We start from the raw sequence: 25757 nt of genomic DNA on the forward strand, positions 1-25757 counted from the left end.
GGTAGGAAGATGATGTAAGAAAAGATTTACGGGAAATGGGAACTTCTTGGGAGGGTGTAAAGGGAAAGTCTTTGAATAGATTGCGATGGAGGAGGAGCTTGACCTCAGGTGGTTTTGTGCTGCAGTGAGTTAGTAGTATTATTGGCGTAAGAATAGTAGCTTTTGCACTTGTTCAGTATATAATAACTCAAGGATACGTTTAAACCATATATATGTGAAACTTTTAGTTATAGAGCTCTAAAGATAAAATTTGTCGAAACCGTTAATATTAAATGAGATTTTTGTTTTATAATTACCAGTAAAGTTAAATGGTGGCTGTGACTTCTACTTTTCAGCGTCTTCTTTTAGTCATTAGTAAAATGCCTGTTTTTGCATCAAGAACATCCTTCAGTAGACGTCTCTCTCTCTCTCTCTCTCTCTCTCTCTCTCTCTCTCTCTCTCTCTCTCTCTCTCTCTCTCTCTCTCTCTCTCTCTCTCTCTCTCTCTCTCTCTCTCTCTCTCTCTCTCTCTCTCTCTCTCTCTCTCTCTCTCTCTCTCTCTCTCTCTCTCTCTCTCTCTCTCTCTCTCTCTCTCTCTCTCTCTCTCTCTCTCTCTCTCTCTCTCTCTCTCTCTCTCTCTCTCTCTCTCTCTCTCTCTCTCTCTCTCTCTCTCTCTCTCTTCTTTCTCACCTCCCAATCTCCCCTCTCTCTCTTTCTTTTCTTTTTATTTCTATCTAACATACATACAAATACACTAACTTATTAACCGTTAGAGAATATTAGTGAAAAATACAAATAAAATGCCAATATCAATGTTAGATATTACTTCCAGGAGATCTACTCCATGATAATGGAAAATTCAATGCTGTTGCATCTATTAAATCCAGCTTCATGGAGAGCAGTCTTAGAGGTAATATGAAAGTAACTGACAACACTTTCAACGCCAAGATGTCTGCTGAATACTCTATCCTAAGCGGGAGACAATATAATGCTGATTTAACTGGAAAATGGTCAAACATTGTCAAAGGAAATCTTCGTAAATACAATTTTAACTGGGGCCTTAAGGTTTGTTCTACTGATCATTCATTCTAGCAAAATAATTAGTTTCCACTGACAAGGCCTTACCCAAACTTTTATTCGGGGGGGGGGGGGCGAGGGGGGTTTACTCAAATATTTTTTCGGGGGGGGGGGGTTACTCAAAAATAAGATCCAAAAACGCATAACAAATTTGTTTACGAGTCAAATGTATCCACTGATCTCTTAGACACTAAATAATATTTTATCATCTAAAATCACGAAAACAACGAAGTAAATTAAGGGGGGAATCTGCACTCTTTAACACTAAGGGCTGTTCCCAGTATTCTGATTCAGGGAGAAGGGGACCCTTAATAAAATGATGATGAAAATACAATCTGAGACCACACTGGCTATACATGTAAAATGAAACTCAGAGAGGAAAGAAAATAACAAAAAGAAAAATAGAATTAAAAAAGGTGAAAGAACGAGGATTTTGTCAGCCAGTGGTGAACCATGAAGAAGATGAAATAAGCAAATATTTCGACAAGGACCCCCGCCGAGTCGTCCTCATTGCTAAACAAAAAAGAAAGAAACCAACAAAAATCGAACCTTTCGAAGTTTACTTGCCAACGACAGAAAAGAAACTAAATAAGAACCAGGTTGGAATCAATGAAAAAGAAATCTACCAAGATGATTGGGCAATAATCCTTTGTCTTGCCATAGTTTTGGCTGGCCTACAAATTCGTTCATCATTTGATGTGCAAATAGGTTCTCTCAAGTTATACCGGGTGAAAATATTGATTGAGTCCTTCAAAATCAAACTGTCGTAAATTGGGCTTAATGAAATATCTCCAGTATCTCTATTTATTGCTAAATTTCGGTTCATGTATTTTTTTATGTCAATTACCTCTTTAAAAGTTTGTGGTAGGCCATTTACAGTATATTAAGGTTGCATCGCCAAAAAGAACCAGATGGGTCGGATTTACGAAAATATGCGAAGCCAATGCCGAATCAAAGTTGTCATTGTTATTTTTAAATCTCTAGGACTTACCTATTGAAATGTTGTGCTTATGCAAACGTTTACATAGTTGTTGATGGGTGATACCAATTTAAAATTTCCCACATGAAGAGGGGAATCTGTAGACACCACTACCCAGTACAGAGTCGGGTTTTTCTTTTCCTGAGTTGAAAAAATGTTCAACATTTTGCTCAGTTTTGAAAGAAACAGAAAGATTATGTTTTTTAAAATTTTTTCCAAGTTTATCGCCAAGTTTCGGGATGTATGGTAAAGTGATGAAAGTTTTTTTCTCAATTGCCTGGGTAACTGAATCAAGGGGGACGGGCTCCGTATTTTGTTGTTTTATCTTTTTTAATCGTCTATCTATGATATTTTCAATAAGTTTGATTGGGTAACCATTGGAGAAAAGATTATACTTGACATAGTTTAATTCAGAATGTATATGATTACGGAACAGATTTTTAAAACTCTGTCGACTAAAGAGAGTATTACCCCTCTTTTCACCGAAGGAGGATCATGGGAAGAGAAATGTAGATATCGATCGTTATGAGTCGGCTTTCTATGTATAGAAAATTCAAGGCTAGGAGCAGTTTTTATAATCAAAACATCCAAGAAAGGCAGCTAACCTGAATCTTCGAGTTGCATTGTGAACTGGAGATTCGAATAAAAAGAGTTCAAATGTGCCAACACATCTCTTGGAGAGTCTTGTCCATGTTCCCAAACAGAAAGGATATCATCAACGAAACGAAACTAGATAGAGTGTTTTAAGTGGAAACTATTCAAAGCACAATGTTCTATGAAATCCATGTAAAAATTTGCCAAATAAGGAGACAAGAGAGTGCCGATGGATAGGCCCATGATTTGAAGGAAATTTTTTTTTCGGAATTTAAAATACGAGGAGAAGCTGTTGCAAAGACGAACAATTGTCATTCTCGTATCAATTTCCAAAGTTTTGTAATCCGACCAAGCTGAATTTTCTTCTAATTTTCTTTGTAAGGCCTACTTACATTTATGGACATCGCATGAAGTGTACATAGAAACTGCATCAAAATTAGATAAAATAGTTTTTTCTGTTGTACTTTGATTTTTTAACTTCTCAACAAGATCTATGGAGTTTTTTATATAGGATTTTTGTGTGCTTAAAAGAGGCTTAAAAATGGTGGCTAGGAAACTTCCTATACCCTTAGCTGGAGAACTATAGCATGATACAATAGGACGTACCGGAATGTCTTTCTTATGGATTTTAGGCAGACCATAAAACTTTGGGGCTGACCAACCTTTGGGGTAAAATTTTCTGTACATTTGAGGGGTAATTAGTCCACTATCTTTTAGAATTCCTAGTTCTTTTCTCAACTACTGTGTGTATTTGTCCGTGGGATCAATTTTTATTTATTTGTAAATATTTTTATCCATTAAATGGGTGTTAACTTTTGTTTCATAATCTGCAGAATTCATAATTACAACTGTGTTTTCATAATTACATTACTACTGCTACAGTTACATAACTCTGTATTCATAATTACAACTATTATTCATATGCTTAAGAACATTTTAAAAAAAATAGTATATAACTTACTTACATGATCCTTAAGCTTTCCTCATCCATGTTGAATCAAAAAGGAACCTGAAAAAGAGAAGTGTTAACTATTAGTCATATGCTTAAGAAAATTTTTTAAAAATAGTATATAACTTACTTACATGATCCTTAAGCTTTCCTCATCCATGTTGATCAAAAAGGAACCTGAAAAAGAAAAGTGTTGACTATTAGTCATATGCTTAAGAACATTTTTTTTAAAATAATATATCACTTACTTACATGATCCTTAAGCTTTTTTCGTCCATTTTGAATCAAAAGGGAACCTGAAAAAGAAAAAGGTTAACTATAAGTCAAGTGCTTAAGAACATAATTTTAAAATAATATATAACTTACTTACATGATTCTTTAGCTTTCTTCTTCCATGTTGAATCAAAAGAAAACCTGAAAAAGAAAAATGTTAACTATTATTCATATGCTTAAGAACACTTTTTTAAGTAATATATAACTTACTAACATGATCCTTAAGCTTTCTTCTTCCATGTTGAATCAAAAGGGAACCTGAAAAAGAAAAATGTTAACTATTAGTCATATGCTTAAGAATTTTTTTTTAAAATAATATAAAACTCACTTAAATGATCCTTAATCTTTATTCTTCCATTTTGAATCAAAAGGGAACCTGAAAAAAGAAAATGTTAACTATTAGTCATATGCTTAAGAACATTTTTTAAAAATAATATATAACTTACTTACATGATCCTTAAGCTTTCTTCTTCCATGTTGAACCTGAAAATGACCATGAAAAAGAAAAATTCAGGAACCTGAAAAAGAAAAATGTTAACCATTAGTCATATGCTTAAGAACATTTTTTTAAAATAATACATAACTTACTTAGATGATCCTTAAGCTTTCCTCTTCCATGTTAAATCAAAAGGGAACTTGAAAAAGTAAAGTGTTAACTATAAGTCATATGCTTACGAAAATTTTGTAAAAAAATATATAACTTACTTAATATATAAAATATATAACTTACTTACATGATCCTTAAACTTTTTTCTTCCATGTTGAATCAAAAGGGAACCTGAAAAAGAAAATTGTTAACTATTAGTCATATGCTTAAGAAATTTTTTTAAATAATATATAACTTACTTACATGATCCTTAAGTTTTTTTCTTCCATGTTGAATTAAAAGGGAACCTGAAAAAGAAAAATGTTAACTATTTGTCATATGCTTAAGAAAAATTTTTTTAAATAATATATACCTTACTTACATGATCCTTAAGATTTCTTTGTCCATTTTTAGTCAAAAGGGAACCAGAAAAAGAAAAATGTCAACTATTAGTCATATGCTTAAGAACATTTTTTAAAATAATATATAACTTACTTACATGATCCTTAAGCTTTCTTCTTCCATGTTGAATCAAAAGGGAACCTGAAAAATAAAAATGTTAACTATAAGCCATATACTTAAGAACATTTTAAAAAAATAATATATAACTTATGGTCCTCAAGATTTTTTATACCATGTTGAGTCAAAAGGGGACCAGAAAAAGAAAAATTTTATCTGTTATTCATATGCTTAATAACGTTTTTTTAAAATAATATATGACTGATGATCCTTAAGCTTTTTCCTTCCATGTTGAATCAAAAGGAAACCTTAAAAATAAAAATGTCAATTATTATTAATATTCTTAATAAAAGTTTTTTAAAATAGTAGATAACTGACTTACATGATACTTAAGCTTTCTTCTTCAATATAGAATCCAGAGGAACCCTGAAAAAGAAAAATTCTGACTGTTAGTCATATGCTTAAGAATTTTTTTTTTAAATAATATATAACTTACTTATATGATCTTTGTTCTTCCATGTTGAATCAAAAGGGAACCTTAAAAAGAAAAATGTTAACTATTAGTCATATGCTTAAGGAATTTTTTTTTAATAATATATAACTTAATTACATGATCTTTAAGCTTTCTTCTTCCATGTTGAGTCAAAAGGGAACCTGAAAAAGAAAAATGTCAACTATTAGTCATATGCTTAAGAACTGTTTTTTAATATAAGATATAACTTACTTACATGCTCCTTAAGCTTTCTTCTTCCATGTTGAATCAAAAGGGAACCTGAAAAAGAAAAATGTTAACTATTAGTCATATGCTTAAGGAATTTTTTTTAAATAATATATAACTTAATTACATGATTTTTAAGTTTTCTTCTTCCATGTTGAGCCAAAAGGGAACCTGAAAAAGAAAAATGTCAACTATTAGTCATATGCTTAAGAACATTTTTTTTAAAATAATATATAACTTACTTACATGATCTTTAAGCTTTCTTCTTCGATGTAGAATCAAAAGGGAACCTGAAAAATAAAAATGTTAACTAGTAGCCATATGCTTAAGATTTTTTTAAAAATAAAATATAACTTATGGTCCTTAAGCTTTCTTCTTCCATGTTGAATCAAAAGGGAACCTGAAAAAGAAAAATTTTAACTATTAGTCATGTTATTAAGAAATTTTTTTTAAATAAGATATAAATTACTTACATGATCCTTAAGCTTTCTTCTTTCATGTTGAATCAAAAGGAAACCTGAAAAAGAAAAATGACTAACTATTGCTAACTATGACTAACTATTAGTCATATGCTTAAGAACATTTTTTTAAAATAATATATCACTTACTTACATGATCCTTAAGCTTTTTTCGTCCATTTTGAATCAAAAGGGAACCTGAAAAAGAAAAAGGTTAACTATAAGTCAAGTGCTTAAGAACATAATTTTAAAATAATATATAACTTACTTACATGATTCTTAAGCTTTCTTCTTCCATGTTGAATCAAAAGAAAACCTGAAAAAGAAAAATGTTAACTATTATTCATATGCTTAAGAACTTTTTTAAAAATAATATATAACTTACTTACATGATCATTAAGCTTTCCTCTTCCATGTTGAATCAAAAGTGAACCCGAAAAAGAAAAATATCAACTATAAGTCATATGCTTAATAGCATTTAGAAAAAAAAATATATAACTTACATGATCCTTAATCTTTCTTCTAACATCTTGAATCAAAAGGGAACATGAAAAAGAAAATTGTCAACTATTAGTAATATGCTTAAGATCATTTTTTTAAAATAATATATAACTTACTTACATGATCCTTAAGCTTTCTTCTTCCATGTTGAATCAAAAGGGAACCTTAAAAATAAAAATTTTAATTATTAGTCATATTCTTAAGAAATTTTTTTTTAAATAGTAGATAACTTAATTACATGCTCCTTAAGCTTTCTTCTTCCATGTTGAATCAAGGGGGAACCTGAAAAAGAAAAATGTTGACTATTAGTCATATGCTTAAGAAATTTTTTTTTAAATAATATATAACTTACTTATATGATCTTTCTTCTTCAATTTTGAATCAAAAGTGAACCTGAAAAAGAAAAATGTTAACTATTAGTTATGTGGTTAAGGAATTTTTTTAGATAATGTATTACTTAATTACATGATTCTTAAGTTCTCTTCTTCCATGTTGAATCAAAAGGATACCTGAAAAAGAAAAATGACTAACTATTGCTAACTATGACTAACTATTAGTCATATGCTTAAGAACATTTTTTTTAAAATAATATATCACTTACTTACATGATCCTTAAGCTTTTTTCGTCCATTTTGAATCAAAAGGGAACCTGAAAAAGAAAAAGGTTAACTATAAGTCAAGTGCTTAAGAACATAATTTTAAAATAATATATAACTTACTTACATGATTCTTTAGCTTTCTTCTTCCATGTTGAATCAAAAGAAAACCTGAAAAAGAAAAATGTTAACTATTAGTCATATGCTTAAGAACTTTTTTAAAAATAAGATATAACTTACTTACATGCTCCTTAAGCTTTCTTCTTCCATGTTGAATCAAAAGGGAACCTGAAAAAGAAAAATGTCAACTATAAGTCATATTCTTAAGATCATTTAAAAAAAATAATATATAACTTACTTACATGATCCTTAAGCTTTCTTCTTCCATGTTGAATCAAAAGGGAACCTGAAAAAGAAAAATGTTAAATATTATTCATATGCTTAATAAATTTTTTTTAAAATAATATATAACTGACTTACATGCTCCTTAAGCTTTCTTCTTCCATGTTTAATCAAAAGGAAACCTTAAAAAGAAAAATTTCAACTATGAGCCATATGCTTAAGAATTGTTTTTTAAAATTGTAGATAACTTATGCTTATTAACATTTCTTCGTCCATTTTGAATCCAGAGGGAACCTGAAAAAGAAAAATTTTGTCTGTAATTCATATGATTAAGAAATTTTTTTTAAATAATACATAACTTAATTATATGATCTTTCTTTTTCCATGTTTAATCAAAAGGGAACCTGAAAAAGAAAAATGTTATCTATTAATCATATGCTTAAGGAATTTTTTTTAAATAATATATAACATAGTTACATGATTCTTAAGCTTTCTTCTTCCATGTTGAATCAAAAGGAAACCTGAAAAAGAAAAATGACTAACTATTGCTAACTATGACTAACTATTAGTCATATGCTTAAGAACATTTTTTTAAAATAATATATCACTTACTTACATGATCCTTAAGCTTTTTTCGTCCATTTTGAATCAAAAGGGAACCTGAAAAAGAAAAAGGTTAACTATAAGTCAAGTGCTTAAGAACATAATTTTAAAATAATATATAACTTACTTACATGATCCTTAAGCTTTCTTCTTCCATGTTGAATCAAAAGGATACCTGAAAAAGAAAAATTTTAACTATTAGTCATATGCTTAAGAACTTTTTTAAAAATAATATATAACTTACTTACATTATCCTTAAGCTTTCTTCTTCCATGTTGAATCAAAAGGGAACCTGAAAAAGAAAAATGTTAACTATTAGTCATATACTTAAGGACATTTTTGTTAAATAATATATACCTTACATGCTCGTTAAGATTTCTTCTTCCATGTTGAGTGAAAAGGGACCCAGAAAAATGAATATTTTAAGTGTTTGTCATATGCTAAAGAAATGTTTTTTAGAATAAAATATGACTTTATTTCAACCTCCTCAAGCTTTCTTTTTCCATGTTAAATCAAAAGGGGACCTGAAAAAGAAAAATATTGACTATTAGTCATATGCTTAAAAACAATTTTTTAAAAATAGAATATGACTTACTTACATGGTCCTTAAGCTTTGTTTGTCCATCTTTAATCAAAAGGGAACTTGAAAAAGAAAAATGCTAACTATTAGTCATATGCTTAAGGAATTTTTTTTAAAATAATATATAACTTAACTTACAAGATCCTTAAGCTTTCTTCTTCCATGTTGAGTCAAAAAGGAACCTAAAAAAGAAAAATGTCAACTATTATTCATATGCTTAAGAACATTTTTTTTAAAATAACATATAATTTAAATGATCCTTAAGCTTTCTTCTTCCATATTGAATCAAAAGGGAACCCAAAAAATAAAAATGCTAACTGTTTGCCATATACTTAAGGACATTTTTTTTCAATAACATATAACTTACGTGATCGTTAAGCTTTGTTCTTCCATGTTGAATCAAAAAGGAACCTGAAAAAGAAAAATGTTAACTATTTGTCACATTTTTTTTTAAAACAATATATAACTTACTCACATAATCCGTAAGCTTTCATCTTTCATATTGAATCCAATTTAAACCTGAAATGTCAAAACGCCAACCGATAGTCAAATTACGTGTTGCAATTTTTTAAAATAATGACTAGCTTACTTACATGGCCCGAAAACTTTCCTCTTAAATGCTCAATCAAAGGTAAACTGAAAAAGAAAAATTGTGAACAGGTATTGTTAAGCTTAATTACATTTTTTTATAATAATATATACCTTAGTTACATGTCCTTAAGCTTTATTCTTCCATGTTGAGTCAAAAGGGAACCAGAAAAAGAAAAATGTTAACTATTAGTCATATGCTTAAGAACTTTTTTTTAAATAAGATATAACCTACTTACATGATCCTTAAGCTTTCTTCTTTCATGTTGGATCAGAAGGGAACCCGAAAAAGAAAAATGTTAACTGTTAGTCATATGCTTAAGAACATTTTTTTAAAACAATATATAACTTACTTACATGATCCTTAAGCTTTCATCTTCCATGTTGAATGAAAAGGGAACCTGAAAAGGAAAAATGTTAACTATTAGTCATATGCTTAAGAACATTTTTAAAAAATAATATATACCTTACTTACATGATCCTTAAGATTTTTTCTTCCATGTTGAGTCAAAAGGGAACCAGAAAAAGAAAAATGTTAACCATTAGTCGTATGCTTAAGAACTTTTTTTAAAACAAGATATAACTTACTTATATGATCCTTAAAATTTCTTTTTCCATGTTTGGTCAAAAGGGAACTTGAAAAAGAAAAATGTTAACTATTAGTCATATGCTTAAGAACTTTTTTAAAAATAAGATATAACTTACTTACATGCTCCTTAAGCTTTCTTCTTCCATGTTGAATCAAAAGGGAACCTGACAAAAAAATGTTAACTATTAGTCATGTGTTTAAGAAATGTTTTTAAGAATAATATATAACTTACTTACATGGTCCTTAAACTTTCTTCTTCCATGTTGAATCAAAAGGGAACCTGAAAAAGAAAAATTTTTACTATTAGTCGTATGCTTATGAAATTTTTTTTAAACAATATATAACTTACTTACATGATCCTTAAAATTTCTTCTTCCATGTTGAGTCAAAAGGGAACCTGAAAAAGAAAAATGTTAACTATTAGTCATATGGTTAAGGAATTTTTTTTAGATAATATATAACTTACTTACATGATTCTTAAGTTTTCTTCTTCCATGTTGAGTCAAAAGGGAACCTGAAGAAGAAAAATGTCAACTATTAGTCATATGCTTAAGAACATTTTTTTAAAATAATATATAATTTATTTAAATGATCCTTACTCTTTACTACTACTTTTTGTGACAAAAGGTAAACATTAAAATTTATACTATTGCTTTATGCATTACTTTGAATAACATTTTTTTAAAATAATACATAACTTACTTACATTGTTCCTTTGCTGTCTTATTCATTTTTGCTTCAAGAGGGACCCTGAAAAAGAAAAAATGTTAACTATTAGGAATATGTTTAAGAGCATTTTTTAAAAATAAGATATAACTAATTTACATGATCCTTAAGCTTTCTTCTTCCATGTCGAATCAAAAGGGAACCTAAAAAAGAAAAATTTTAGCTATTAGTCATATGCTTAAGAACGTTTTTTTAAAAATAATATAGAACTTACTTACATGATCCCTAAGCTTTTTTCTTCCATGTTGAATTAAAAGGGAACCTGAAAAAGAAAAATGTTAACTATTATTCATATTCTTAAGAACGTTTTTTTAAAATAAGAAATAACTTACTTATATGATCCTTAAGCTTTCTTCTTCCATGTTGAATCAAATGGGAACCTTAAAAAGAAAAATGTTAACTACTTGTCATATGCTTAAGAACATTTAAAAAAAAAATATATAACTTACTTACATGATCCTTAAGCTTTTTTCTTCTATGTTGAATCAAAAGGGGACCTGAAAAAGAAAAAATTTTAACTATTAGTCATATGCTGAAAAACATTTTTTTCAAATAATATATAACTTACTTATATGATCCTTAAGCTTTCTTCTTCCATGTTGAATCAAAAGTGAACCTGAAAAAGAAAATTGTTAAACATTATTCATATACTTTATAGCATTTAAAAAAAATTAGACATAGTTTACCTAAATGTCCCTTAAGCTTTCTTCTTACATTTTGAATCAAAAGGTAACCTGAAAAAAAAAAATTTTAACTATTAGTCATATGCTTAAGAACATTTTTTTAAAATAATATATAACTTACTTTCATGATTCTTAAGCTTTCCTATTCCGTGTTAAATCAAAAAGGAGCTTGGAAAATAAAAGTGTTAACTATTAGTCAGATGCTTTAGAGCTTTTTAAAAAAAAATAATATATAACTAAATATAATGTTAATCAAGATTTATTCCTCCTTTTTGAATCAAAAGGGAACCTGAAAAAGAAAAATATTGACTATTAGTCATATGCTTAAAAACATTTTTTTTAAATAGTATATAACTTACTTATATGGTCCTTAAGCTTTCTTTTTCCATGTTTAATCAAAAGGGAACTTGAAAAAGAAAAATGTTAACTATTAGTCATGTGCTTAAGAAATTTTTTTTAAATAATATATAACTTACTTACATGATCCTTAAGCTTTCTTCTTTCATATTGAATCAGAAGGGAACCTGAAGAAGAAAAATGTTAACTATTAGTCATGTGCTTAAGAACATTTTTTCAAATAATATATAACATACTTACATGATCCTTAAGCTTTCTTCTTCCTTGTTGAATCAAAAGGAAACATGAAAAGTGAATTTCGTTAAGTATTAGTCATGTGCTTACGAGCGTTTTTTAAAAATAATATATAGCATTGTTTCATGTCCCTAAGCTTTCCTCTTCCATGTTGAATCAAAAGGGAACCTGAAAAGGAAAAATATTAACTATTAGTCATATGCTTAAGCACATTTTTTAAAAACAAAATATGATTTAATTACATGATCCTTAAACTTTTTCCTTCCATGTTGAATGAAAAGGGAACCTGAAAAGGAAAAATATTAACTATTAGTGATTTGACTAATGATATATTTTTTAAATTGTGTTTGGCTTACTCACAGTATCTACTCCCTTTCTTCGTCCTTGTTGTACGAATTGTGAACCTGAAAAGGAAAAATGACAGCTATTATAAAGATGTTTCCGTGCATTTTTTAAAAATAAAGTTTAGCTTACTTACATGATGCCCAAGCCTTCCACTAAATTGTCATATGCAATGTGACTCAGAGATGTTACAATGTTAACTATTAGTCATATACTTAAGAGCATTTTAAAAATAATATATAACTTACTTTCATGATCCTTAAGCTTTCTTCTTCCATGTTGAATCAAAAGGGAACCTGAAAAAGAAAAATGTTAACTATTAGTCATATGCTTAAGAACATTTTTTCAAATAATATATAACTTACTTATATGATCCTTAAGATTTCTTTTTCCATGTTTAATCAAAAGGGAACTTGAAAAAGAAAAATGTTAACTATTAGTCATATGCTTAAGAGTATTTTTTTAAAATAATATATAACTTTCTTACATCATCCTTAAGCTTTCTTCTTCCATGTTGAATCAAAAGGGAACCTGAAAAGGAAAAACGTTAACCATTAGTCATATGCTTTAGCACATTTTCTTAAAATAATATATAACTTACTTACATGATCCTTAAGCTTTCTTCTTCCATGTTGAATCAAAAGGGAACCTGAAAAAGAAAAATGTTAACTATTAGTCATATACTTAAGGAAATTTTTTTTAAATAATATATAACTTACTTACATGATCCTTAAGCTTTCTTCTTCCATGTTGAATGAAAAGGGAACCTGAAAAAGAAAATTGTTAACTATTAGTCATATGCTTAAAAACATTTTTTTTAAATAATATATACCTTACTTACATGATCCTTAAGCTTTTTTCTTCCATGTTGAGTCAAAAGGGAACCAGAAAAAGAAAAATGTTAACTATATGTCATATACTTAAGGACATTTTTTAACAACAATGTATAATTTACATGATAGTTAAACTTTGTTCTTCCATGTTGAATCAAAAGGGAACCTGAAAAAGAAAAATGTTAACTATTTGTCATATGCTTAAGAAATGTTTTTAAGAATAATATATAACTTACTTACATGATCCTTAAGCTTTCTTCTTCCATGTTGAATGAAAAGGGAACCTGAAAAATAAAAATGTCTACTATTACTCATATGCTTAAGAGCATTTTTTAAAAATAATATATAACTATACTTACATAATCATTAAACTTTCTTCGTTCATATTGAGTAAAATGGTAACCTGAAAAAGAAAAATTCTAGCTATTAGTCGTATGCTTAAAGATATTTTTTTTAAATAAAATATGCACTAATTACATTCTCTTTACGCTTTGTTCTTTCTTTTTGAGTCAGAAGGGAACCTGAAAAGAAAAATGTTAACTATTAGTCATATGCTTAAGAACATTTTAAAAAAAAAAAATATATAACTTACTTACATGATCCTTAAGCTTTCTTCGTCCATGTTGAATCAAAAGGGAACCTGAAAAAGAAAAATGATAACTATTAGTCATATGCTAAGGACATTTTTTTAAGATAATATATAACTTACTTACATGATCCTTAAGCTTTCTTCTTCCTTGTTTAGTAAACAGGTATACTTAAAAAGTAAATTTTGAGCTATTATTCATACGCTTTAGAACTTTTTTGTATGATAATATATAACTTACTTATATGATTCTTAAGCTTTCTTCTTCCATGTTGAATCAAAAGGGACCCTGAAATAGAAAAGTGTTAACTATTAGTCATATGTTTAAGACCATTTTTTAAATATAAGATATAACTAACTTATATGATCCCTTTGCTTTCTTCTTCCATGTTGAATCAAAAGGGAACCTGAAAAAGAAAAATTTTAGCTATTAGTCATACGCTTAAGAACATTTTTTTTAAATAATATATAACTTACTTGCATGATCCTCAAGCTTTCTTCTTCCATGTTGAATCAAAAGGGAACCTGAAAAAGGAAACTTTTAGCTATTATTCATATGCTTTAAAATATTTTTTAAAAAATAAAATCTGCCCTATTTACATCATCCTCAATCTTTCTCTGTCCGTATTGAATCAAAAGGGGACCCGAACAAGCAAACTTCTGGCTATTTGTCATCCGCTTAAAAATATTTTTTTAAAAATAATATATGACTTACTTATATAATCCTCAAGTTTTCCTTTACCGTATTATATCAAAAGGGAACTTGAGAAAGAAAAGTGTTAACTATTAGTCATATGCTTACGAACTTTTTTAAAAATAAGATATAACTTACTCACATTATCTTTACGCTTTCTTCTTCCATCTTGAATCAAAAGGGAACCTGACAAAAAAATGTTAACTATTAGTCATATACTTAAGAGCATTTTAAAAAAATAATATATAACTTACTTTCATGATCCTTAAGCTTTCTTCTTCCATGTTGAATCAAAAGGGAATCTGAAAAAGAAAAATGTTAACTATTAGTCATATGCTTAAGAAGATTTTTTTAAAATAAAATTTGACTAACTTACATGATTGATCAGCCTTGCCCGACATTTTTGAATAGGAATGGAGGCAATAAAAGAAAAATTCTTACTGTTTGTAAACTTTTGACTAACATGTTTTTTAATCTCGATATGACTTACTTACATGATCCCCATGCTGTCCTATCTCTGGGAAAATCTGTAGTGACCTTGAAAAATGAAAGTTTCTGCTATTAGTCATATGTTTAAGAACATTTTTTTAAAATAATATATAACTTACTTACATGATCCTTAAGCTTTCTTCTTCCATGTTGAATCAAAAGGGAACTTGAAAAAGAAAAACGTAAACTATTAGTCATATGTTTAAGAACGTTTTTTTGATACAAGATAGAACTTACTTACATGATCCCTAGACTTTCCTCTTCCTTGTTGAATCAAAAGGGAACTCGAAAAAGAAAAATTTTAGCTATTAGTCATTTGTTTTAGAATTTTTTTTATTGATAACATTTAACTAACTTGGATGATTCCTACGCTTTCCTCTTCCTTTTTAAATCAAAAGTGAACTCGAAAATTAGAAGTGTCAACTGTTAGCCATATGCTTAAGAACATTTTTAAAAAATAAAGTTTAACTTACTTACATGGTCTTTAAGCTTTCTTCTTCCTTATTTAACCAAAATTTAACCTGAAAAAGAAAAACTTTAAAATTTATTAATATGTCTAATAACATTTTTTAAAATAATACATGGATTATTTACATGATACCCAAGATTTATTATTCCGTGTTAAATCCAAAGGAGACATGAAAAATAAAAATTTCAACTATTAGTCATATGCTTAAGAACTTTTTAAAAAAAAAAAATATATAACTTACTTACATGATCCTTAATCTTTCTTCTTCCTTGTCCAATGAAAAGTGAGCCTGAAAAATAGAAATTTTAGCTATTATAAATTTACTTTAGAACTATATTTATTTATTAGACAGAACTTACTTGCATGATTCCATAGCATTGCTATACCATGTTAACAAAAAAGGGAACTTGAGCAATAAAAGTTATAAATAATAGGAATATTATAAATATCATTTTTTAAAAAAAAAATATTTTAATTACGTTCACGATCCTTAATCTTACTACCAAATTATATTTTCAAAAGGTAACCCGTAACAGAAATATTTGAAATATTATCAGTACTTATTTTAACATTTTTTTAAATAATACATAAATTAATTACACTAGCCTTATGATGACCTATTACATTGTAACTAACGAGGGACCTTGAACAAGAAAAGCTTAAAATATTTGTCATAATTTAAATTGCTTTTTAAAAAAAAATAATATATTTAACACAATAATTAACAAAATTATTTCTTCTTCCTTTTTGAATCAAAAGGGAACCTGAAAAATAAAAGTTTTAGCGATTATTTAAGAACTTAAGAAAATTTTTTTTAAATAAGATAGGACTAACGTACAGAATCCCCAGGATTTCTACTAACATGTTGACTAATAAGGTACATTTCAATATAAGCGTTTAGTATATTAGTAAAATTTGACTTATCTTTTTAAAAAAAAATAATCCATAAAAAACTTTAATAATACAAAAGCTTTCTTCTTCCTTTTTGTTAAAGATTGGAAGCTAAAAAAGAAAAATGAATACTATGATTAACATTTTGATTAACATTGTTTTTAAATGTGAAGGGCCAATCGTACATGAACACCAGGATTTATAAGACAGTGATGTCTAAAAAGTTACATATAGATAGAAGTGTGATGAATATTAGTAAAAGTATTCATATCTTTTAAAAAAAAAATAATATATAAAATACTATATGAATACATATGCTTTCTTCTTCCTTTTTGTATCTACCTGGAACCTAAAAAAGAAAAATGAAAAATATTTTTAAACTTTTGATTTCCATTTTTTTTAAATTTGATAGGAAAAAATTAATTTATCACCAAGCTTTCCTATTCCATGTTGAATCAAAAGGGGAACTTAATATATAGAACTGTTAAATATTAGTCTGATGTTTTAGAGCTTTTAAAAAAAAATAATATTTTAATAATTTACATAATAATTAAGCTTTAGCATTAAATATTTAATAAAAATGGAGGATGAAAAATAAAAACGAATAATCTGATTAATATTTCTTATAACAATGTTTTTAAATAATATAGGAATAACGTACATGATCCCCAAGATTTACTAGTCAATGTTAAATCAAAAAGGAACTTGAAAAATAAGAGCGTTATATTTACTTCTAATGTGTAATAGCTTTTAAAAAAAAATAATATTGAAATAAAGTAAGTGATACTTTAGCTTTCTTCTTCCTTTTTGAATAAAAAGTGAAGATGAAAAATAGAACCGATAAATGTGATTAATATTATGTATTACATTTTTTTTAAATATTTACGGTAAAACTTACCTGATTACCCGGCTTTCTAAGACACAGGTGTCTCAAAAAGGACAAAGAGAAATAAGAGTGTTAAAAAATTGGAATATGAGAATGTTCTTTTTAAAAAAAAAATAATATATTAAGACCGTTAATGATCCATCCGCTTTCTTCTTCCTTTTTGTTTCAAAATGGAGCCTAAAAAAGAAAAATGATAAATAGAATAATCATTTTGATTAACATTGTTTTTAAATGAGATAGGAAAAAATTAGTTGATTACTTAGCTGTACTATTAAAGGTTGAATTTAAAGGGGAATTTGAGAAATGAAAACCTTGAATTTAATTCTTATGTTTAAGTGCTTTTTTAAAAAAATAACATTTAAATAAATTACGTGATACTTAAGCTTTCTTCTAAAATTTTTAATCAAAAGGGAAGCTAAAAAAGAAAAATGATAACTGTTATTCATATTTAGAATAAAATTTTTTTTAAATAGTATGGGACTAACGAACATGATCCCCTTGCTGTCCTATACGTGGGTGACTAATAAGGTACATTGAAATATGAATGCGTTACATGAATGGAATAGTTGTATTATCTTTTTAAAAAAAAAATAATATATAAATAACTTTATCGATAAAATATCATTATTCTTAAATTCATTCTAAAAAGGTATCCTGAAACGTATATATGTTAAATATTATTCATATTATTTATAAATTTTTTTAAATATGATATTTTACTTACTTTTACGAGAAACATTATGTATTATAACAATTTAAATCAAAAGTTAAATTTAAAGTTGATAGCTTTAAAATTATGGAGTTTGAATAATTGCTTTTTAAAAAAAAATAATACATATCATTCTTTCGTTATCATTAATCTTACTTACTACTTTTTTTATCAAAAGGGAAACCGTAAAAGAAAAATTTTATATCGTAGCCATATTCTTAAGAACATTTTTTAAAAATAATACATGACTTAAATGTTCTATAACTAATATTTCCTAGTCTATTTTGCATCAAGAGGTAAATTTAAAAAGAAAAGTGTTAAATAATAGGCAAATTATTAATAGCTTTTTAAAAAAAAATAATATATATAATCCTTTCATTATCATGGTGCTTTCGAATTACATTCTTTCACATACGGTAAACTGAAACAGAAAAATGCGATCTTTTATCAATTTTCTTTATGACATTTTTTTTTAAATAATCTCTGAATAACGTTCATGATCCCCCAGCTTTCTTCTTCCATGTTGAATCAATAAGGAACTTGAAAAATAAAAGTGTTAACTTTTAGTCTTATGATTAAGAGCTTTTTAAAAAAAAAACAATTTTACTAACTTTCCTGATCCTTCATCGTTCATACTATTTTTTTAATGATAAGGGAACCTGAAAAATAAAAATGCGATATCTTATTCATACGATTAATAACATTTTTTAAAAATAATACATAAATTACATTTACGGTTATCATTATGTATACGAACATGTTGCATCAAGAGGTAAAATGAAAGAGAAAAGCTTTAAATATTAGGCGTCTGATAAATAGCTTTTTAAAAAAAAATAATCTATATATTACGTTAGTGATCATTAATCTTTCTTATTACATTTTTTATCAAAAGAGAAACTGAAAAAGAAAAATGTGATATATTAGCAATACTATTTATAACATTTTTTAAAAATATTACATATATTAAATGTACTGTTCTTAAGCTTTCCAATTCATATTTGAATAAAGAGGGAACTTTAAAAATAAAATTTATAACCTTAAGTCTTATGTTTAAGAGCTTTTAAAAAAAGATAAACTAGTAATAACTTAACTGATCCTTAATATTTCGTACTACTTTTTTAATAATCAGGTAACCTGAAAAATAAAAATGTTATATATTAGTCATACTATTAATAAAATTTTTTAAAAATAATACTTGTCTTACTATTACTGTTCCTAATCTTTCCTATTCTATTTTACATAAACAGTGAACTTGAAAGAGAAAAGTTTTAACTATAATGCATATTTTTAAGAGCTTTTAAAAAAAAATAATATTGTAATAACTTACGTGATACTTAATCTTTACTCTTCAATGTTGAATAAAAAGTGAAGCTGAAAAAGAAAAATTTTAACTGTTAGTCATATGTGTAATAACTTTTTTTAAAAATATTCTTTACCATTCGTATATGATCCCTAAAAGTTCAAAGTAACTTTTAAATCAAAAGGTACATTTCAAAATAAAAGTTATAAATGTAAGGACTTTTATTGATTGCTTTAAAAAAAAAATAATATAGACATTAAGTTAACTAAACTTGTTCTATAAACGAAAAAATGTTAAAATCTGGTAAACTGAAAAAGAAAAATTTGAGCTCTGATCATTTCTCATTTTTACATTTTTTTTTAAATTAATTATAAAGTACTTTATTTAGTCCCATTATGACCTATGACATTGTGAAAAATGAGGTTCCTTGAAAAAGAGAATCTTTAAAACTTAGGACGAGTAGTTTGTTCTTTTTAAAAAAAAATAATCTAAAAAACTCGATAATGTACCTTCTGCTTACTTATTACTTTTTTTATCAAAAGGGAACACGTAACGGAAAAATGTTATATATTAACCATACTATATAGAAAATATTTTAAAAATAAAACATGAATTAATTTTACTGTTATTAATCTTTCGTATTCCCTGTTGCATCAAGAGGTAACGTTAAAAAGAAAATTTTTAAATATAAGGATTATGTTTAATAGCTTTTAAAAAAAAATAAAACTGTAATAAAATAACTGATCCTTAATCTTTCTTACTACTTTCTTAATAATAAAGTAACCTTTAAAAGAAAAATGCAATATCTTAGTCATACTATTAATAACTAATTTTTAAAATAATCCATATATTACATTTACGATTACTAATCATTATTATAACCGTTTGAATCAAGAGGTAAAATTAAAAAGAAAATTTTAAAAAAAAAGGCCTATTTTTATTAGCTTTTAAAAAAAAAATTAAAATTATCTACCAAAAGTTTTCAAATATCTAAATTACAACTGTTATTATAAAAAGGGAAACTGAAAAAGAAAAATGTTAGCTTTTAGTCATTCTATTAATAACATAATTTAAAAATAATACTTAACTAAATTGCACGGTTACGAATCTTTCCTAGTACCTTTTGCCTCAAGAGGTACATTTAAAAAGAAAAGCTTTACATATTAGGCATATGTTTAAGAGCTTTTTAAAAAAAAATAATATTTAAATAACGTTAATGATCATTTAGCTTTATTACACCTTAATTTATCATCAGGGAAACTGAAACAGAAAAATGTTATATCTTAGCAATCTTATTAATAACATTTTTTTAAAATAGTATATGAATAACTTGCATGATTTCCAAGCTTTCCTCTTCCATGTTAAATCAAAAGGGAACTTTAATAATAATATATTTTAATTTATGTCTTATTTTTAAGAGCTTTTTAAAAAAAAATAATCTTGTTCATAAAATAATGATCCTACTTATTTCTTATTCATTTTTTTATCAAAAGGAAACTTAGAGATATGTAAGAAGTTATATATTATTTTAAGACAATGTTCTTAAATCATATGACTAATAAGTTAACATTTTCTTTTTCAGACTTTTTAATAAAAATGAATAACTAACTTACATGATCCTTAAGCTTAGTTAACTTTTTCATGTTAAATAAAAGTTAGAACATATGACATAATAGTTAAACTTTACTATTCAAGTTCCTATTGATTTAAATGAAAAGCTTAAGAATCATGCAAGTAAGTAATAATATTTAACTAACTTACATGATCCTTAAGCTTTCTTATTACTTTTTTAATAAAAAGAGAACCAGTAAAAGAAAAATGTGATCTATAAGTAATACGCTTAATAACATTTTTTAAAAATTATATATCAATGAATTTCACTATTACTAATATTTACTATAACCTTTTGACTCAAGAGATACATTTAGAAAGAAAAGTTTTACATATAAGGAGTATGAGTCATAGCTTTTAAAAAAAAAATAATATATATATAACTTTAGTTATCATTATTATTTATTACTCCTTTCATTATCCCAAGGGAAAACGTAACAGTAAAATGTTATCTATTAGCAATATTATTAAGAAAATTTTTTAAAAATAATACATGTCTTACTTGTACTGTTCCTATTCTTTACTCTTCCTTTTTAAATCAAGAGGGACCTTTAAAAAGAAAACTTTTAACTATAATGAATATTTTTAAGAGCTTTTTAAAAAAGATAATATTGTAATAACATAAATGATCATTCAGATTTATTCTTACTTTTTGAATAAAAATTGAAGATAAAACATAAATACGAAATATATGGTAAATATTTAGCTTAACATTGTTTTTAAATAATATCGGAATAACTTACCTTATTCCCAACATTTACTAGTAAATATTGAATCAAAAGGGGAAATTGAAAATTAGAAGCGTTGTATTTAAGTCATATGTTTGATAGCTTTTAAAAAAAAATAATATTTTAATAATTTAAGTGATCATTAAGCTTTCTTACTCCTTTTTGAATCAAAAGAAAAAATGAAAAAGAAAAGTGTTAACGATTATTCATAAGAGTTTTATATCTTAGTTTTAAAATTAGTTTTAACGATAGATCAGTATTCCCCAGATGTCCTAGTCAATGTTAAAACAAAAGGGAACATGAAATAGATACTTGTTAACCATACGTCAGCGGTGTAATTTCTTTTTAAAAAAAAATAATCTAGTAAAATCATTCATGATCATTTTTATGTCTTCTTAATTTTTGAATCAAAAGGGAACCTGAAAAAGAAAAATGTTAACTATTAGTCATATGTTGAAGAAAATTTTTTTTAAATAATATATAACTTACTTTCATGATCTTTAAGATTTCCTCTTCAATTTTAAATCAAAAATTACACTGAAATATAATAGTGTAATACATTTGTCTAATTTGAATGAGCTTTTTAAAAAAAATAATATTTAAAAACCTTTCATGTAGCTTATGCTTTCAACTTACTTACTTTTTCATCTGGGAAAAAGTACAATTAAAATGCTTAAGCATAGCACTCCTTTTTATGACATTTTTTTTAAAATAATATATAACTATATGTCTTGATTTTTAAGATTTCCTATACAGGATTAAATCAAGAATGACCTGGAAAAAGAAAAATGATAAGTATTAGTCAGATGTTTAAGAGCTTTTTTTAAAAATAATATATAACTTACTTACATGATCCCTAAGCTTTCCTCTTCCTTGTTAAATCAAAAGGGAACCTGAAAAATAAAAATGTTAACTATTAGTCATATGTTTAAGAAAATTTTTTTAAAATAATATATAACTTTCTTTCATGATCCTCAAGCTTTCCTAGAACAGGTTAACACAAAAGGGACATATAAAAATAAAAGTGTAGAAAAAATGGAATAGTATAAAGATCTTTTTAAAAAAAAATAATATTTTAATAACATTATTGATAAATATGCATACATCTACATTTTTGAATCAAAATGGTACATAACCATTTGAAATTTTAGATATAATAAAAATTCTGTTGAACATAGTTTTAAAATGAGCTAAGAATCTATTACATGATCCCTAAGCTTTCTTAGACAATTTTGTATCAAACTGTTAATATTAAAATAAAATTTTTATACATTCTGCGGCTTTTTAATATCTTTTTTTAAAAAAAATAATATATACATATCTGAACCGATCATTAAGATTTATTACTACATTTGTTATATACAGGGAAAATGAAAAATACAAGTTTTAACGGTTGGTCATATTTTGAATAACATTGTTTTAAAATAATATTTGAATATATTTCTTGATTCCCAAGCTTTCCTATTCATTTTTGAAACACTCCTTAACCATCACATGAAAAGTTTAGAATGTAATTAATTATTTTATTATCTTTTAAAAAAAAAAATAATAAATACAAATAGTTAATTATAATTAATATTTATTCTTAAATTATTAATCAAAATGGAGCATATAAAATAGTTATGTTAGATATTGTAAAAATTTCGCATTCAATTGTTTTTAAATAAGTTATGAATCTCTTTTATGATTCCCAGGATTTCTTCTTCCTTGTTGAATCAATAAGGACCTTGAAAAAGAAAAGTGTTAACTATTAGTCATATGTTTAAGAGCTTTTTAAAAAAAAATAATATTTAACTAACTTACGTGATACTTAAGCTTTCTTCTTCCATTTTGAATAAAAAGGGAAGCTGAAAAAGAAAAATGTTAACTATTATTCATATGTTTAAGAACATTTTTTAAAATAAGATTTAACTTACTTATATCATCCCTAAGCTTTCCTCTTCCATGTTAAATCAAAAAAGAACTTGAAAAATAAAAGTGTTAAATTTTAGTCATATTTTTACGATCTTTTTAAAAAAAAAATATTTAAATAAATTAAATGATACTTAAGCTTTATTATTAATTTTCTAATCAAAAGAAAACCTTAAAAAGACAAATTTTATATATTATTCATATGTTTAAGAACATTTTTTTAATATAATATATGAATTACTTTCATGATACCTAAGCTTTGTTCTTCCTTTTTGAATCAAAAGGGAACCTGAAAAAGAAAAGTGTTAACTAACATTTAAGAACATTTAAGAACTTAAGAACATTTTTTAAAATAATGAATAACTTACTTACATGATCCTTAAGCTTTCTTCTTCTTTATTGAATAAAAAGGGACCCTGAAAAAGGAATACGTATACTGTTAGTCATATGCTTAAGAACATTTTTTTTAAATAATATCGAACTTACTTACATGATCCCTAAGCTTTCCTCTTCCATGTTAAATCAAAAGGGAACCTGAAAAAGAAAAATGTTAACTATTAGTAATATGTTTAAGATCATTTTTTCAAATAATACATAGCTTACTTTTATGATCCTTAAGCTTTCTTTTTCCATGTTAAATCAAAAGGGAACTTGAAAAAGAAAAGTGTTAACTATTAGTCATATGTTTAAGAGCTTTTTTAAAAAGAATATATTGAAATTTCTTAAGTGATACTTAAGCTTAAGCATAACTTTTTTATTAAAAATGGACGCTAAAACATAATTGTTAAAAATCTGATTAATATTCTTTATAACATTTTTTTAAAATAATATATAACTTACTTACATGAGCATGGAGCTTTCCTCTTCACTGTTCTCTCAAAAGGGGACATGGAACTTTAGGAGTGATAAATATACGGAATTTTGTTGCGAGCTTTTTTTTAAAAAATAATCAAGAAAGAACGTTAAGGATCCCTAATATTTACTCTTCAATTTCTAATCAAAACAGACAAGGTAAAATAAATATTTTAGATGTTAGTCATCTGTTGTAGACAATTTTTTTAAAATATGCTATAACTCTCTTACTTGATCCTTAAGCTTTCCTCTTCCATGTTATATCAAAAGGGAACTTGAAAAAGAAAAGTGTTAACTATTAGTCATATGTTTAAGAGCATTTTTTAAAAAAATATTATTTAACTAACTTACATGATCCTTAAGCTTTCTTCTTCCTTTTTGAATCAAAAGAGAACCTGAAAAAGAAAAATGCTATCTATTAGTCATATGCTTAAGAAAATTTTTTTAAAATAATATATAACTTACTTGCATGATTCTTAAGCTTTCCTCTTCCATGTTAAATCAAAAGGGAACTTGAAAAAGAAAAGTTTTAACTATTAGTCATATGTTTAAGAACATTTTTTAAAAATAAAATATGACTTACTTGCATGATCCCCAAGCTTTGCTCTTCCGTATTAAATCAAAAAGGGACCTGAAAAAGAAAAAATATTGACTATTAGTCATGTGCGTAAAAACATTTAAAATAATATATAACTTACTTACATGATCCTTAAGCTTTCTTCTTCCATGTTGAATCAAAAAGGAACCTGAAAATGAAAATTGTTAACTATTCGTCATATGCTTAAGAACCTTTTTTTTAAATAAGCTATAAGCTTCCAAATTAAATCAAAAGGGAACCTTATATTTTGTTTTTATATGGGAAGTTAAAGTTTTTTTTGTTTTTTTTTTAACTTGGATTTTAGGTTTTGTCAGTGTTCGAAGTTTTTGTTTATAATATTTAAATTGTGTTTTGCATTTAAATTTTTATACTTGGATGGTTTTATTTGTGCATGTTTATTTTGAGCTTTTGTATAAGGCTGAACTTGTTTGTGATGGGTTGAAATTTTTATTAGGAAGTAAAGGTTTTTATTTAGATTTATTTTTTTGTTGTCAGAGTATAAAGTTTCTTGTAAATCTGGTTTTAATTTCATTGATTTTTTTGGGGGGTGGGGGGGATTACGTTTTCGTATTTTAGGTTTTGTTCTTTTTTTGTTTGCCGATTGAGGTGAGTAAGTAAATAATATTATATATTATTATATATAATATATATATATATATATATATATATATATATATATATATATATATATATATATATATATATATATATATATATATATATATATATTATAATATAATAAATAACATATACATAATATAACTACTCCTGGAAAATTTTAATTCTTCGTATTACGCCCACCATTTCCCCAAACCCATCCAATCAAAATTTTGAGATAGCCATTTTTTATCAACGTAGTTGAAATTCTGGTAATTATGTCTTTGAGGATGACAACCCCCCACAGTCATCAGGGCAAGGGTTGTAAGTTATGCCCTGGAGGCATAGAAGGTTTTTTTTATAGATAGCGTTGTTGTAGAAACTTCAAAAT

The 25757-nt window shown here is 26.0% G+C and overlaps 1 protein-coding gene across 2 annotated transcripts in view; it reads left to right on the forward strand.

The window, feature by feature from the left end:
* Positions 1-25757, forward strand: part of LOC148944115 (uncharacterized) — a 285083-nt gene that overhangs the window by 94637 nt on the left and 164689 nt on the right. For both annotated transcript variants that reach the window (XM_089100272.1, XM_089100273.1), the window contains exon 14: positions 811-1043. In XM_089100272.1, the coding sequence (XP_088956398.1) occupies positions 811-1043 (233 nt within the window). The remainder of the gene's footprint in view (positions 1-810; positions 1044-25757) is intronic.

This window comes from Artemia sp. Qi Xiang Cuo, chromosome 14 (genome assembly GCF_049724085.1).
Source record: "Artemia sp. Qi Xiang Cuo chromosome 14, ASM4972408v1, whole genome shotgun sequence".
NCBI classification, from domain to species: Eukaryota; Metazoa; Arthropoda; class Branchiopoda; order Anostraca; family Artemiidae; genus Artemia; species Artemia sp. Qi Xiang Cuo.